Raw genomic sequence first — 13,731 nt, forward strand, 5'->3', positions numbered from 1 at the left:
AGAGGTCTTTAAAAGCCACGGACCAGCGCTCTTCGTCAAACGGATAAAAGAAATAAGAAGATCGGCAATGTATATATACATATATATAATAATATGTATGCCCACGCTACTATTGCTATGACTTCCACTACCACCACTTCCCGGGCGGGGAGGTCGGCACGCGCGGCCGCCTTTTCGCTCTCCCAAGGAGCCGCGCTAGACCAGCGAGGCACCAGTCCACCCGCGATCTCCGTAGAAATTAGATCGGCCACCACCACCACCGTCTCCCTCAAAGTGCTGTTGCTACCGCACCTGCGAGCTACCGATCTTTCGATCTCTGTCGTTTGTTTTTTTTTCTTTTTTTTTCCACCCATTGGCCATTTCCCGCACGAGCAGTTGTATCCAACGCTGGCTCAACAGCTCGTCCTTGGCGCGCTTTGCCTCATCATGTGGAGGGTCCTGCTCGCTGGATTTTGCACGGTCAGTTTTTCCATTTTGTACCACCTACAACTTTTTTTTTTTTTCATTTATTTTTATTTTTTATTTTTATGTATGCTGAATAGCTTGGAAAAGCGATACTGTTGATGTATAATTAAAAAACAAGCACTGGCGCGTTGACGGTATATATAATTGTTGGCCGTCGGGCGCGGGATGGGTAATTGACCCACTGATAGCCATCGCCACGGTTTTCTCATGAATAGAGAACAGCTAGAATCGGGCAAAGCTGTAAAGTGGTGAAAAAAGAAAAAAAAAAAAAAAAAGAGTGAGAAGAGAAAGACCAAAAAACCTACATTCGGATGCCATCTTCTATTATTCTTTGGAAATTGCAGAGAGGGAGGGAGGACGCCTACACCGCGAACAGAGTGGCGTACCCATAATATATACTATGATGTATAGCCGGCAATTTTTCAAGTCTTACCCACGTGCTCTTAACACACAAAGTATTGTCGCGAGGAAGAAAATGTTGTTGCTGGTTAGGGCGGGGGGGGGGGAAGGATATCACCGCGCAATGATTACATTTTTATTTCGAGTCGTCGTAAAACGTCGCGGTGGCTGCGGAACATTCGCCGTTAGTTGTATATTATACACACGCGCGCAGGATCACGTATATATTTTTTCCTTTTTTGTTACCTTACTGACACCGAATCTCAAACCGTGCCTAAACATACGCATTATCATACAACCCGAGGGAACTTTTTTGCAATCGCATGCAAAATAATACCACTTGCTGCAGCGGGCAATTATCAAGTAAACTAGTTCAAAGTAGTGCATTTTTAAATTATTTTATTGTGCCGCTGTAAAGGAGAGTATAATAACAAAGAAAGCAAGAGGATGCGATGGTAAAAAAAAAAAGAAAGAAAGAGGAAACCTGCTTCCCGCGCGATCGGCGCCTCGTTTCTTTGTCGCGCGTTTTACCGAAAACACCACCCGCCCACACAACGGACTCTCCTGCCTGCCATAAACGGCATACTTATTATACTCACTCTAGATTTTTTTTTTTTTTTTTTTTTTTTTCTCAGCCCATGTACCTAGTAATGAACGAGCTTCCACCGTTTATACCCATGCTCGGGAGGTCGGCAGGTAATTTTCGGGGCCCATACTCGCGCGATTTAGTGCGCGGCGCTCCGCTCGTCCGTTATTTATGGACTCCGTTAGCATTAGTCGCGTCCATACATGTATGTTGCCCCATCGCCCCGTACACGTATTGTTGCTATACTTTTTCTTGTTTCGTGCTTTTTGCTTTTTTTTCCCCCCTCCCCGTTTTATGCTCGGTGACGTCGCACGCACAATAAACTCGCACGAGTCATCGCCGTTTTGCCTATTCCGATGCATGATTGGGCACTATAACGTTTTACCGCAATTCGACGCAGCGAAGAGGACGCGGACGCAACGCATACTTATTGAGCGTTAAATCGTCACGCCGACTCGGAGAGGCCTTTCCTCTTACTTATATATACAGGTACACATCCGTGAATGACAAAAAAAGATATATATACTTCTTGTTCCACGTGTGACAGGGATGAGAGGGAAAAGGAGGAGGGGGTTACATTTACGCGAGACAGGGTGTATAGAGCGAAGCAAGATTGGTACTGTTTAGCGATAAAAGTCGTAATACGCGTACATACGTATGGTACAACACGATTTACTGAATAGTTGATCTATCGCTTTGAGCGCTGCATTATAAACTTTGGATGCATACCTACATAATACGTATGTATATTATGTAGAGGGTACAACATAAATACGTATATGCATATAGGTATATGTATACATATTATAGGGATACAACAATGGGGATGTGGGACTCTGCAGTATATATCTGCGTTGTGCAGAAATTTTTCAGCGCGAAACTGCAGAGATAACGACGCCGGGTACTTACACAGGTAAAATATTTAATCGCGTGTAGAACAACTCTCGCGCGAGCACCTACAAGTACACGTAGGTATATATACGTTACATTGTAATGGGTTATAAGTTAGATGCGGGTAATCTTAATTAGGTATAATATATATACATACATACATACACCTCTACGCACTTACACATTACGCTTACGCAGTTAATATTGGTAGGTACTTACGAACGCGTGCCTCTGGTATGTATACATAAGATGCTGGGAATGACTTTGCGATAGCGTTTAGTGAGTCTTGGTATTATACTATTATTATCACTAACAGAATATTGTACATAGGTGTGGATAATAAGATCATACATAAGTACATCTCGATCTGCGCGAGTTAGATATTATATATATGAAGTGAAGTAATATATATATATATATATATATATATATAGAGAAACTTTATCTGAAATAAGTAAAATTTTAAGTAGAAGATAAATCGTGGGTTCATGGTGTGGCATTACAGATGTAATAATATGTACAACGGACGCAAATATCAAAATAACACATGGACTCTTAATTGTACAGCCATTATTATGTAGGTACATGCATATATTTGAAGCTTTTGCCGCTTGACCGAGATTTTCGATAGGCTATGCATCAGGTGCACACATATAGAGACACATATATTCGGCGCGCGTAAGTATTAAAACTAGATCAGTACTGCACACGTACATTTACATGTACACGTATATATATAGTATGAATGCAACCAAACAGGTAGATATAATAGTTATGCGAGAAATGCAAGGATCGGCGCTTATAGGTGTAAGTATGGACCACTTATTACCGAATATAAATAAAGCAAAACGCGAAAGACCGTATATTATGTATATGTATATGTGTACACATCTGATCTGCAACGGCATGGCTACGAATCAGGCTCGTGAATCTCTCGTGATGCTGTGGTGCAGTAGCCGATGGCATCGGAAAGTAGGGGGATATATATAGAACACACGTACTACGTATAGATATATTGTACTCGGACATGACATCACAAGGATGAGTATATACGTATGTATGTTTATGTAGGGGCGTGTGCTCCTATTTCACTATACATATACAGGTAGATAAAACCGCTGATGATGCTGTTGGTATGGGTTGTATATATAGGTACAAGGAGCCAGCAGAGCGTCACTCGGCACCGTTATATTATACACTTACTGACTCCACGCACACGAGACTGTATACCTATATGTATATCAACTGTATACCCTGCACTGTGTACCTTATCTGGTATATAAACCATAAATATGTTATAATGTACCTACCCCCCCCTCCCCCCATATATTTTATAAATTTGTACAAACATATTTTGGTATACCTACAAAGATTTTAAACTGGCCACTGGTAATCATCATCATCATCATCGAATTATCCACTTACAAGGATATGTAGCATATGGGTAATCGAAAAAAAAAACGCCTAGTAGATAATCAGTGAAGAAATGAACGTGGCAATAAATCGGCAATAAATCGGCGATTGTTCTTGACGGTATTATAGGTACATTGGTAAATTTCACTCTCATCGCCGCGAAACCACTCGATGCTGAACAATTATAATGTGTTACATCTTTGGAAAATTGCATAGAGAGAGAGAGAGAGTCGCGTGGCACTGCAGTATGGTATGGCTCACGGTTATGTGTTAATTGGCCGATGGTTTATCGAATGTTTCGCATAGGCGTTAATATTACGTGTGTTTGCGACTAATGAGCTCCGCCTCCCATGCAAGTGTGCATAATTACTATACCAACGTGTACATGTATAGGTATACACGAAAGGAGCAGGGTAGCAGCTCTCTCGGCTCGTAAACACTGATTTATCAATAAATTAATGCAAATTGTTGTTTTACGAGCAAAAAAAAAAAAAAAAAAAAAAACGAAGGAGGAGAAGAAAACGGAACCGAGTAATGATAAATGCGCGCTCCGCGGTTGTAATTAAATAAGCTGTATAGGTATGCCAAATTTGCGGAAGTACATGTATACCTACATTGTACTTGTGGAGGTCGTGCGGTGGAGGCCCATCATGAGTAGTTGCATTCATTACAATTAATTATAATTACAGTTCGATGACCGATTCTACCGACGCGACGTACAAAAAAAAAAAAAAAAAAAAAAAAAAAAAAAAAAACGCTGCACGCACTCGGTTATGCTAAATTTATTCGTATTATAATCCATTGCATGCAGGGTATTACAACAACAATGATAATAATAATAATATCATAACAGCTCTCTTGGGTGGATCATTTCTTTCGCTTTCTTTCATACGTGCAACGTAAGTACGAAGGGCACTGAAGACCTCTATACATGTATACGTATATACTCCGGTGTCTGGCACCGGCGATGTATTACTATACACACAAGTGTATAATACATACTCTGGCACGCTATTGCGCAATATCATATATTATTATTGTTGATGCTTCCCTACTTCTTCTTTTCCTTTGCTTCCTTGTACTCTTCCGAATCCCGGCTGACCGTAAAGTGTATCGTTTGCGCTTTTGCATCGCGCGTCATAATTAATATATATACCTGTTACAGACGCACAACTTGCGTAACTTTTTTTTTTTTCCCCCATCAGCTCCCTGATTGAATGTTTAGGGGGGGGGGGGTACCGGTAAGCTCCATACAGGCGCGCGTACCTCATAGCAATAGAAACATAATGAAAGAATCCACGGCGATGGAAACAAACAAAAGTGTACCTATACCTATAGTATACGTATATACATAATAATGACACGTTCTCGTGAAATCAGGTGGTCGCGACAGTTGCGCAAGACTACGAGGTATCGGAAATACAGTGCAGCGGGGCGAGCTCGAGCGCGGACCTGTTGACCGCCAAGGTACGCCGGCCCATTGGCTTCAGGGGCGGTCCGCTCTTCGCCGACGACAGGGCCGCCGATCCGCTTCACGATCCCCACTGCCAGATCAGGCCCGATCCCACCGATCCCCAAGAAGACAACTACTTCCTCAAAGTAACGGACTTTACCCGCTGCGGCATACTCAAGCGCAATGTACGTACATATATATCATATATTTATATATATATGCAGAGAATCGGTACATCATCCAAATGTACAGGGCTTCATTCACCTGAGGATATGGTTCCCGGCTTTTCCCGGTGTCGTCATGCTCGCCGACCAAGAGCTGATCCTCATGTGCCGTCCACCCGAGCCGACCCTCCTTAGGCACAAGGCCGCTGGATTCGCCGGCACCTTGTAAGTTAACGATTTTTTTTTTCATTCACTTGACAATAATTATAACATACACGTGAAAAATTAAAACGATGCGCGACAGTCCGCACGGGGCTCGAGTCTCGGGGGTGGTCGAGGAGACTCCCGGCCGGCTCGAGTACGAGGTAGCCCTGTACCGGGAGGCGAGCGGGGGCACGAATGGCACCCTGGAACCCGGTATTCCCGGTATCGGTGGCAACAGCGTGTCCCAGACGGTCGACCAGGCCGTGCCGATCGGTACGAAGCTCCAGTTGCGGGCGCGCATCAGCTCCGAGAGCGCCTGGGGCTTCATCAAGTTGATCGAGGTGACCGTGAGCCCGGACCCCGACCAGCCCCACGCCCCGGGCAGCGTCGTCCTCGTAAAGGACGGCTGCAGGAACCGGGACTTCTCGTCCATCATACCCCACCAGCCGGCCCGCTACCGCGACCGCAAGAACGAGGTCTTCCTCGACTTTGAGGCCTTTTTGCTGAGCTCGATGCGCGACCGGTCCACCCTGTGGATACACTCGCAGATAAAGGCGTGCATGGAGCCCCAGGACTGCCAGCCGGTATAACGTCATTGTTCACCACGACGATCCATCCACTTGTTGTTCATTATTCACGCGTCTCTCTCTCTCATAGGACTTTTGCTTGGACCTGTTCGAGCCATCGGGCCACGGGAGGAGGAGGAGGAGGAGGACTACTGGAGCCGATCCGAACAACGCGACGGGGGTTTACTACCCGAGGACGGGACGGCTCATCCAGCGGTACAACGACTCGACGCCCACGACCAAGTTCAAGGAGAACATCGAGTACACCGTCATCATGCCGGACGGTGAGTAAAAGGCTATATAGTTGGGTTATTGTTTATATTGTCTACTTGAACATTCCGATGGTTTAAGATCTGTACGAGCGAGTGGCGGCTAATCTCGAGGGTAGCTGCGGTACTTTCCTCTACGTGGCGTCGGGCCTGGGCTCGTTGCTCGTGCTCTCGGCCCTTATGATGTGCTACCTGGCGTCCCGGCTGCACAGCATGTCGATGGCCCCGCCCATCATGCGGACCAAGTCCATCGACGACCTCGTCAGGGACAGAGTGGCCCTCCCCGGGAAGTACTGCGTGCAAGGCTACACCGGCCGCTCGACATGCCAATAGAGTATATATGTAACAGTTGGCCCTTGCATGGGTGCTCCTCCACACGAGGTCACCTCTTGAGCGCTCTTTTCATCCGAACCGGTTGTGTTTACGTGGGAACCGGTTTTTTTTTTTTTTTTTTTTTTCTCCCACGAATCACATTCGGTTCAAGGGGCTGCTCGATATTATTATTCCATTACTTTTACGATATACGGTTGTGTGCGCAGCGGACGGTTTTAATATTTATCAAGTACAGCGAGTTGGGGATCTCAGAGGTGTCGATCGTATATGAGCTTTCAATCGGTTCATCCTCATCCGCGAGCTGCATTTTACGACTGAATTCCATTTAGCGACTGGTTTTACGTGTATTTAAGTAGGTTACACATATTCAATTACTTACGTTTTCTACCTCCCAAGTGATTATTACTTACTCCCAATTATTTATTCAACTTGTATGTTTACGATATACCATAAATAATTTTTTTTTCCTTTTTTTTTTTTTTACCCAACTAATAATCATGTATAGCTTAATCAATCCAATATTGTGTACACTAGTTTTTTAAGCATCACACGAAACGAATGCTATTGCGAGACCTGAATGTAAGAGCACACAGTCAATACGATTAAATGTCTTACTTATGCCAAGTACATTTATACGGTGTATTTATGATCGAGACTTAAGTGCACACACACACACGCCAGTCATGGATTATTGACACAATTAAGTATTTGGCCTTTGAGGTTTTTGACTCTGCTCCCTCGAGAGCATGTATATAAGATTTTTTTTTTTCCATATTTATTTATAACTATTGTAATTATTATTTTCAAGAGAAGAAATAAAGCGAAACCACCCAGAAAATATATGAGTGTTGGAATTTATCGATCATTCTGATGGCAGACGTAATTTATTCTAAAATTAAACTAGCAACGGACACATGGATCATTACGTATGATGTGAATTAATAAAAGAATACTTACACGATGTGGTATATAAATAAATTTTATTTAATAAATTAAATTCAGACAAAAATTGATGATAAAATGGCACAAGGTACAACTAAGAATGATTTTAAATAATAGTTCACAAATGTTGCGGTGTAAATGATTAAAAATTACTTTCTAAAATTAAAGGATTGTGCAACAATATGGGTATTCAACGGTACGTAATAGCTAAATAACATTATAAAAATATAGATTAACAAATCTTAGGAATAAAATGCGATTTGACGCTTAGCAGATGAAGCACAACAGATTTTTTATGTTGTATACACTAAATGACACATATAAAATGGAATTTCAGATAATTTTTTTTTTTTTTTTCTGTCCAAACTTTTTGTCAAAGTGTTAAAAATTTAATCGAGCGTGCTGTGTTTTAGCCTTATGAATTAATCTTTGGTCATTTTTAAGGACTAAGATTAATGATAGCATGTCGTGAAGGTTAAAAAAAAAAAGCAATCAAAGATATGCCTATTTTGCATTGGAACTTATCTGTTTTTGTAAAATATTCATCCATTACGAAAGAATCAACAGTACATGATTTAACGTTTACACTGGGCGACCAAAATATTCACGGGAACAATCCTGATTTTAACGCCACAAACATCAATAGAATTTTTGTTGAAAACAGACGGGATAATTAATTCATTGTAGTAGCATGAGACGGTTAATTTAGATTTTTTTTTTCCTAATCCGCAAGCAATAATTTTATGACGAATCAATGCTATTATAATACAACGTCAAGTAAAGATTTCAAGATCAATCAGCAGTCTTGCATCCTATTCACAAAATGACCATGAAAACTCTGTCACATATCACTCGTTTGCACAAATTTTAAAAGTCCTTGCACAATATTTACATAGAAGGCTCCAGAGCGTTTTGTAAAATGTTAGCAATCGTTCATGCATTTTCGGCGTTTTTTGATTTGATGAAAGCTTCGTAAGCAGCTGATTCTTTTTTCTCCTTCTCTAAATTTCTGTTTTCATACTCTAACCTGCAATTAGAAGCTTTTTCAGTACAGTCTACTATGAATAAATAAAAAAAAATAATCATGTCAATTTGATTTAGTTTAATTGAAACCTTTAAAGAACTTTAAAAGTAACTATTTGCCACACAAACAAATTACCAATTTCCAGTGGAGTAATTTTTTTCGCTCAAAAATTTTGAGATTTTTGTATGAAAATAATTTTTTTAAAAGCTCTTCTCGTTACGAATTACATTATTCATATCTTCAAAATATTTTTGATTGAATAACTTCATCTTCACGTCACTAAAGAAACGAAATGTTTCGTAAGAAAAGCAAAATTTGGATTCCATTAAAAGTAATAAAATTGTGTTTCCAATAAGAAATTTGGAGAATAAATAAAAAGAAAAAAGAAAAAGTAAAAAAATTAATGTTTATTGTCGTTGTAAGTGATATGTACAAAAAAAACATGATGATGCAACGAATTATCGGATGTTCAAGCTCTTAATGATTGCATAAAGCTCCGTGGACCTGGAGGCAAATGCAATTTATGACTTTGAATTCGCGTCATCAAATGTTTAATCAGATTTTTTTTTAAATATTCATACTAGTGAGTGTGACCAATGTAATTTCAAAATAGTTTTATTATTTTGTACACTAAATTAAAAATGTTTCATCAAATAAATAATGTACGTTAATAAGGCTCACCTGTGTAATATTATCCTTTCGACGATTTTTTCTGTCGTCATGTCATTATTTGAATCTAATACTTTGAACTTGTTTTGTCTTTTTGGTTCTGCATAGGGATCCGTTCCATCTTCACACAACATAACTTTGTTTTTACCATGACAAATTACACTTACATTAAAATGTTCCATCAATTCTTTGGTAATTTTATAAGGAGCACCTATCACAACTTCATTGACGTACTAAAATGAAAGGAATAAAACATTTTACTGTAAACTTAAAATATCAATGTTTTAAAAAAACAAACAAAATTTTATGCCCTTACTTTGCACGCCAATACACTTAAAACCCTTTCATGAAGGTTCATAATAGGATAATTTCCGCCTTTGTACCTATTTACAGCCGGATCAGTATGTAAACCGACAATCAGGTAGTCACCCTCCTTTTTAGCAACCTCCAAGAAATCCAAGTGCCCAACGTGAAACAAATCAAATGCTCCATCCACGTAAACCACTTTATCACCAGGCAGTGGACTTTTACCATCACTGAATTGTATAATTTTTTGCGTCGTTGGTAAAAATTGCGAACATCCCGTCCACGGGCTTCGTGCACTTTGGTCTTGACCCATACTTTTGCTTGGCTCTCTATCTACGCTGTATTCGCTGTCACCCTGTCTGAAGTGCTGTCTAGTCATCAATAACATACGACCTACAAGATCAGTCGTCGACACTCCAGCTGTCCTTTGAACCTCTCTGGAATAGTTGAAAATAAAATTTATCCAAAATTTAATAATTAGGTGTTAAAAAAAAAAAAAAAAAAAAAAAAAAAATTAAATAAAAACTTTGTACTCGATTATTACCTATATCGTCCGGCTTTTTTGACTAAATGGTAGGTATCAATGCCATCCGCTGTCATGGTGATATCATCTCCGTGCACACAAAAATCACAATCGTACCTATCCAAAGTCTCCAATGTTGTGACATAAGGTGCCCCCACGACAACTTCATCCACCCATTTGATACCTTTGACCATCTTATACCTATGTAGGGAGAAAATAGTATTAATGTTTGTTCATTTAAATCGAAATTTCTTGCGGATTCAACGAAAGGAAAGCTTGTCAAAAACCCGAAAATTAAACTCATTGCAATCCAAGCGCACCTCTTTGTATACCTATAGTTATAATTTACAGGAGCTTAACCTTGGAGGAGGTCGCGTTGTCAAATATTGAAAAAAAAAAATTCCTGTACATTATCGACCGTTTGATAAACTGCAAAATGTATGGAACAGCACTATCGAGCGCCAACGAGAGAGAATAAACAAAAATATAATCAATACGGCAATAAAAAAAAAAAAAAAAAAACAAACACAAACACAAACCTCTCTTCTTCGGTGAAAACAGGTGGTCCCTTGTGCTTGGTGATCTCCTCGTCCGTGTGGACTCCGACGACCAAGTAATCGCCCAAGGCCTTGGCCTGCCTCAGCGAATTTGCGTGGCCAAAATGTACCATGTCATAACTGCAACATCAGTTTCAAAGTAATCAATATCTCACGATTAATATACGGCCTTCGCTTGCGTCGGAGCTTAGAGCTACAAAGGGAAACCAAACGGTACGTTGAAAACCGCGAGAAATCAATAAAACTTTCAGTCATTATTTACATCGTGTGGCTATTTACGGGGTGTACCGCTTGAACGTGTACGTGTGTGTGTAAATGATGTGTATACCATTTAGTGGGCGGGGAAGCTCTGTATATACCTTATGATGATGCACCCTCACGCCACCGATCAACACTTAAGAATAAAACTTTATAAGTAGAAGCCGATGAAAAAAAAAAAAACAAAACAAACACGTCTCTGGGCCAAAAGCCATGACATTGGGGGGAAAGAAAAAAAGTTGCACCATAATATACTCACCAACCGTCGCACCAGACGCGGACCTGCTTGCGTTCCTCCGTCATGTCGATTCTCTTCGAGTGCAGCGGACCAACTGTCTCGAGCTCCAAAAGCTCTCTCTCTCTTCGAGCTGGCGCACGGGTATATGACTACACACGAGGGAAAACACGTCCACAAGAGGAAGAGAGAAGCCAAAGAAGGATAGAGGAAAAAGAGCGCTTCTAGCCGCGTGAACTGAGTCACAAGTCACAAGTCGGCTAAACGAACAAACGCCGTTCGACGTGGCTGGCTCTCTTCTCCTAAATACCTACTTACATACTTACTTTTATTATACTCGAGCCTCTGGCTACTATTACTTACTTGTATTTTTATTTTCACCAGCTGAATGAGTATACTTAATATTGTTGCCGCTCCGTTTGGCCCTCTTGCTTTTTACAATTGCCGTTTTGTTCGGGAGGAAAAAAAATACTCCTACAGAGTATGTACGATTGCTTAACGGAGCGAATCGAGCTCCGTTGGGTGTATAAGGTATGCGGGGAATCCACATAATTGATGCATGAGTCACCATCGGCACATCAGATTGCGAATATGCATTCTGTCTTTTCGAGAGAGGACTTTTTTTTTCATTCCGTCTGGCATCGGTGTTGGGAGGAATTTATTGAAAGGATAAAACAAACTATAATATTCGACACGATCAATGAAGTACATTTAAATTCGTCGTCGACCTTCGTTCGATTTTTCGTCTGATATGTCTTGCAAAATGAGTTTTGCTCGTTGAACCCCAAGTGATTTTTCCCCCCCAAGATCTTGAAAATAGTCTTTTGATGTCTTCCTATTGCAGAGAAAAGTAATGTTTGTCCTTCGAAACTCGACAGTCGTTGAAAGTAGAAAATCAAGTGTGGCCATTGGTTTGATGAGTTTAGGTACACTCGAGTAAAGTTTCAGATCTGCTTAAAAACAATAAATTTTTTTCCCTTTTTTTCATAGGACGATTATTTTTTCCAAATTAATCTCGAATGAGCAAAAAACACAAGAACACAAAAATAAAATTTAAAATAAAATATTTATTTGTCATCAGCTGCGGAGAGGCATAAAAAGATTCGATAAAAAAAAAAAAGACACGCTACGTCACGTGTAATTTTACTTTTTTGCTTATTTTTACAAACTGCAGCAGTCGTGGGCAAAAGTTTAGTTGTAGTCTCTTTTTATTTATTATTTGCTTCATTTTGTAAAAACCATCCACGCGTCATTGATAAATTCACGGCACAGAGTGCAAAGGCATACGTTTACCCTTTGAACTATAAATACGCGCAATGCATGCCTCCACTTGCATACCAGGCGTGCGGTATTGCACTCGATCGTTTCGTCAGCGCTCATGTTATACGCTGCTTCGGAAGTCGTTATCGCGCCAAAGAGGAAATTTCCAGCTTACGTTGGTTAACATCGAATGATGTAAAAAAAACACACGAGTTATTGATAGGGACAGTCGAAAAATTATGCGCAATCCGCAATTTTTCGGTAAGTCCGCGTGGACAATGTAAAGTTACATGATATCACATGTACTCGCCGTCGTTGACTTATTTCTGCTTGACTGCAATCATCGAAACTTTTCTTGACATTTAAATGGACTCGAATGATAATCCGATACGTGCGCGTACCTATACATCAGCGAGTAAAAATATAGGTGTTGAGTTACTATTCGAGCGTACATTTAATTGATGTTTTTTTTTTTTTCATCAACACGTAGTAATAGCACGGAAAATCTCGCTGTACGTGTCCCAGACCTAAATGAAAGAAACCCTGATGAAGCGAACGAGTCTCGGCAATCTTATCACGGCCCCCTACGATGAATCAACGATCTCGAGCATACAAGCAGGGGAGTCGTACGATTTTTAAAATCAGTGGCCAGGCGAGCGCTTCGTAGCCCGAAGCGCTTTTCTCAACACAGACATTAGAGTCACTGTCGTTCCGTGCAGTGACACGTGATGACGCAAATTCCACTTAATTGATGGTAGTAAATGATAACGATTTTATCTTGATGCTCATCGTTTTTTTTTGTTTTGTTTTTTTTGCTTGATGCGATGCGATCATTTTTTCGTAGTGCATTTTAATTGTGCTCCTCGATTATTCAAGGAAAATTTCGAGTGGCAATTAAATTTTCCAAGTATCGGAATGAGAACGTGCTTTTTTCATAAATCTGTTGCGGAAAAAGTTGCATTTCATCGGCATTCGAATTTTGCTTAGTAAGACTGTTCAAGAACGTCTCTTCGTGATTCCATGAATTCTGATCGAGTGCCAATGGCTATATAGTCTTTGACAGCGAAACCGAATGTTTTGCTCAATAAAGTGGTAAAAAAAAAAAATTTAATACATTGTATTTTTTTCTTGCTACACCTAGAAGCGTTACTTTTAATCTGAAAATAGATTGGTAATTTGCAGAAAATGGATTGGAGAATCATAATTTACCAGTA

The 13,731-nt window shown here is 40.3% G+C and overlaps 2 protein-coding genes across 3 annotated transcripts; one reads left to right on the top strand and one right to left on the bottom strand.

Moving 5' to 3' along the window:
• The first annotated feature begins 420 nt into the window (after positions 1 to 420).
• On the top strand, positions 421 to 6,840 carry LOC106646426 (uncharacterized). Its single transcript, XM_089588967.1, has 6 exons — positions 421 to 459; positions 5,135 to 5,392; positions 5,460 to 5,596; positions 5,676 to 6,159; positions 6,233 to 6,425; positions 6,493 to 6,840. Exons 1-6 carry the CDS (start codon positions 427 to 429, stop codon positions 6,741 to 6,743), a joined length of 1,356 nt encoding a protein of 451 aa, XP_089445093.1. The 5' UTR covers positions 421 to 426; the 3' UTR covers positions 6,744 to 6,840.
• An 866-nt stretch (positions 6,841 to 7,706) lies between these two features.
• Pect (phosphoethanolamine cytidylyltransferase) lies at positions 7,707 to 11,483 on the bottom strand. Of its 2 annotated transcripts, none has more exons than XM_014353952.2 (6): positions 11,282 to 11,481; positions 10,747 to 10,884; positions 10,229 to 10,408; positions 9,695 to 10,121; positions 9,391 to 9,611; positions 7,707 to 8,712 (listed from the first exon to the last, which is right to left on the bottom strand). In XM_014353952.2, exons 1-6 carry the CDS (start codon positions 11,323 to 11,325, stop codon positions 8,619 to 8,621), a joined length of 1,104 nt encoding a protein of 367 aa, XP_014209438.1. In that variant the 5' UTR covers positions 11,326 to 11,481; the 3' UTR covers positions 7,707 to 8,618. The 2 variants fall into 2 exon arrangements, with proteins under 2 accessions (XP_014209438.1, XP_089444651.1); XM_089588525.1 differs by lacking the exon at positions 7,707 to 8,712 and adding an exon at positions 9,131 to 9,213 and having other exon boundaries at positions 11,282 to 11,483.
• Between the last annotated feature and the right edge of the window lie 2,248 nt (positions 11,484 to 13,731).

This window comes from Copidosoma floridanum, unplaced genomic scaffold, assembly GCF_036245765.1.
Source record: "Copidosoma floridanum isolate Cflo_tuat_1 unplaced genomic scaffold, Cflo_Japanese_pri ptg000007l, whole genome shotgun sequence".
Lineage (NCBI taxonomy): Eukaryota > Metazoa > Arthropoda > Insecta > Hymenoptera > Encyrtidae > Copidosoma > Copidosoma floridanum.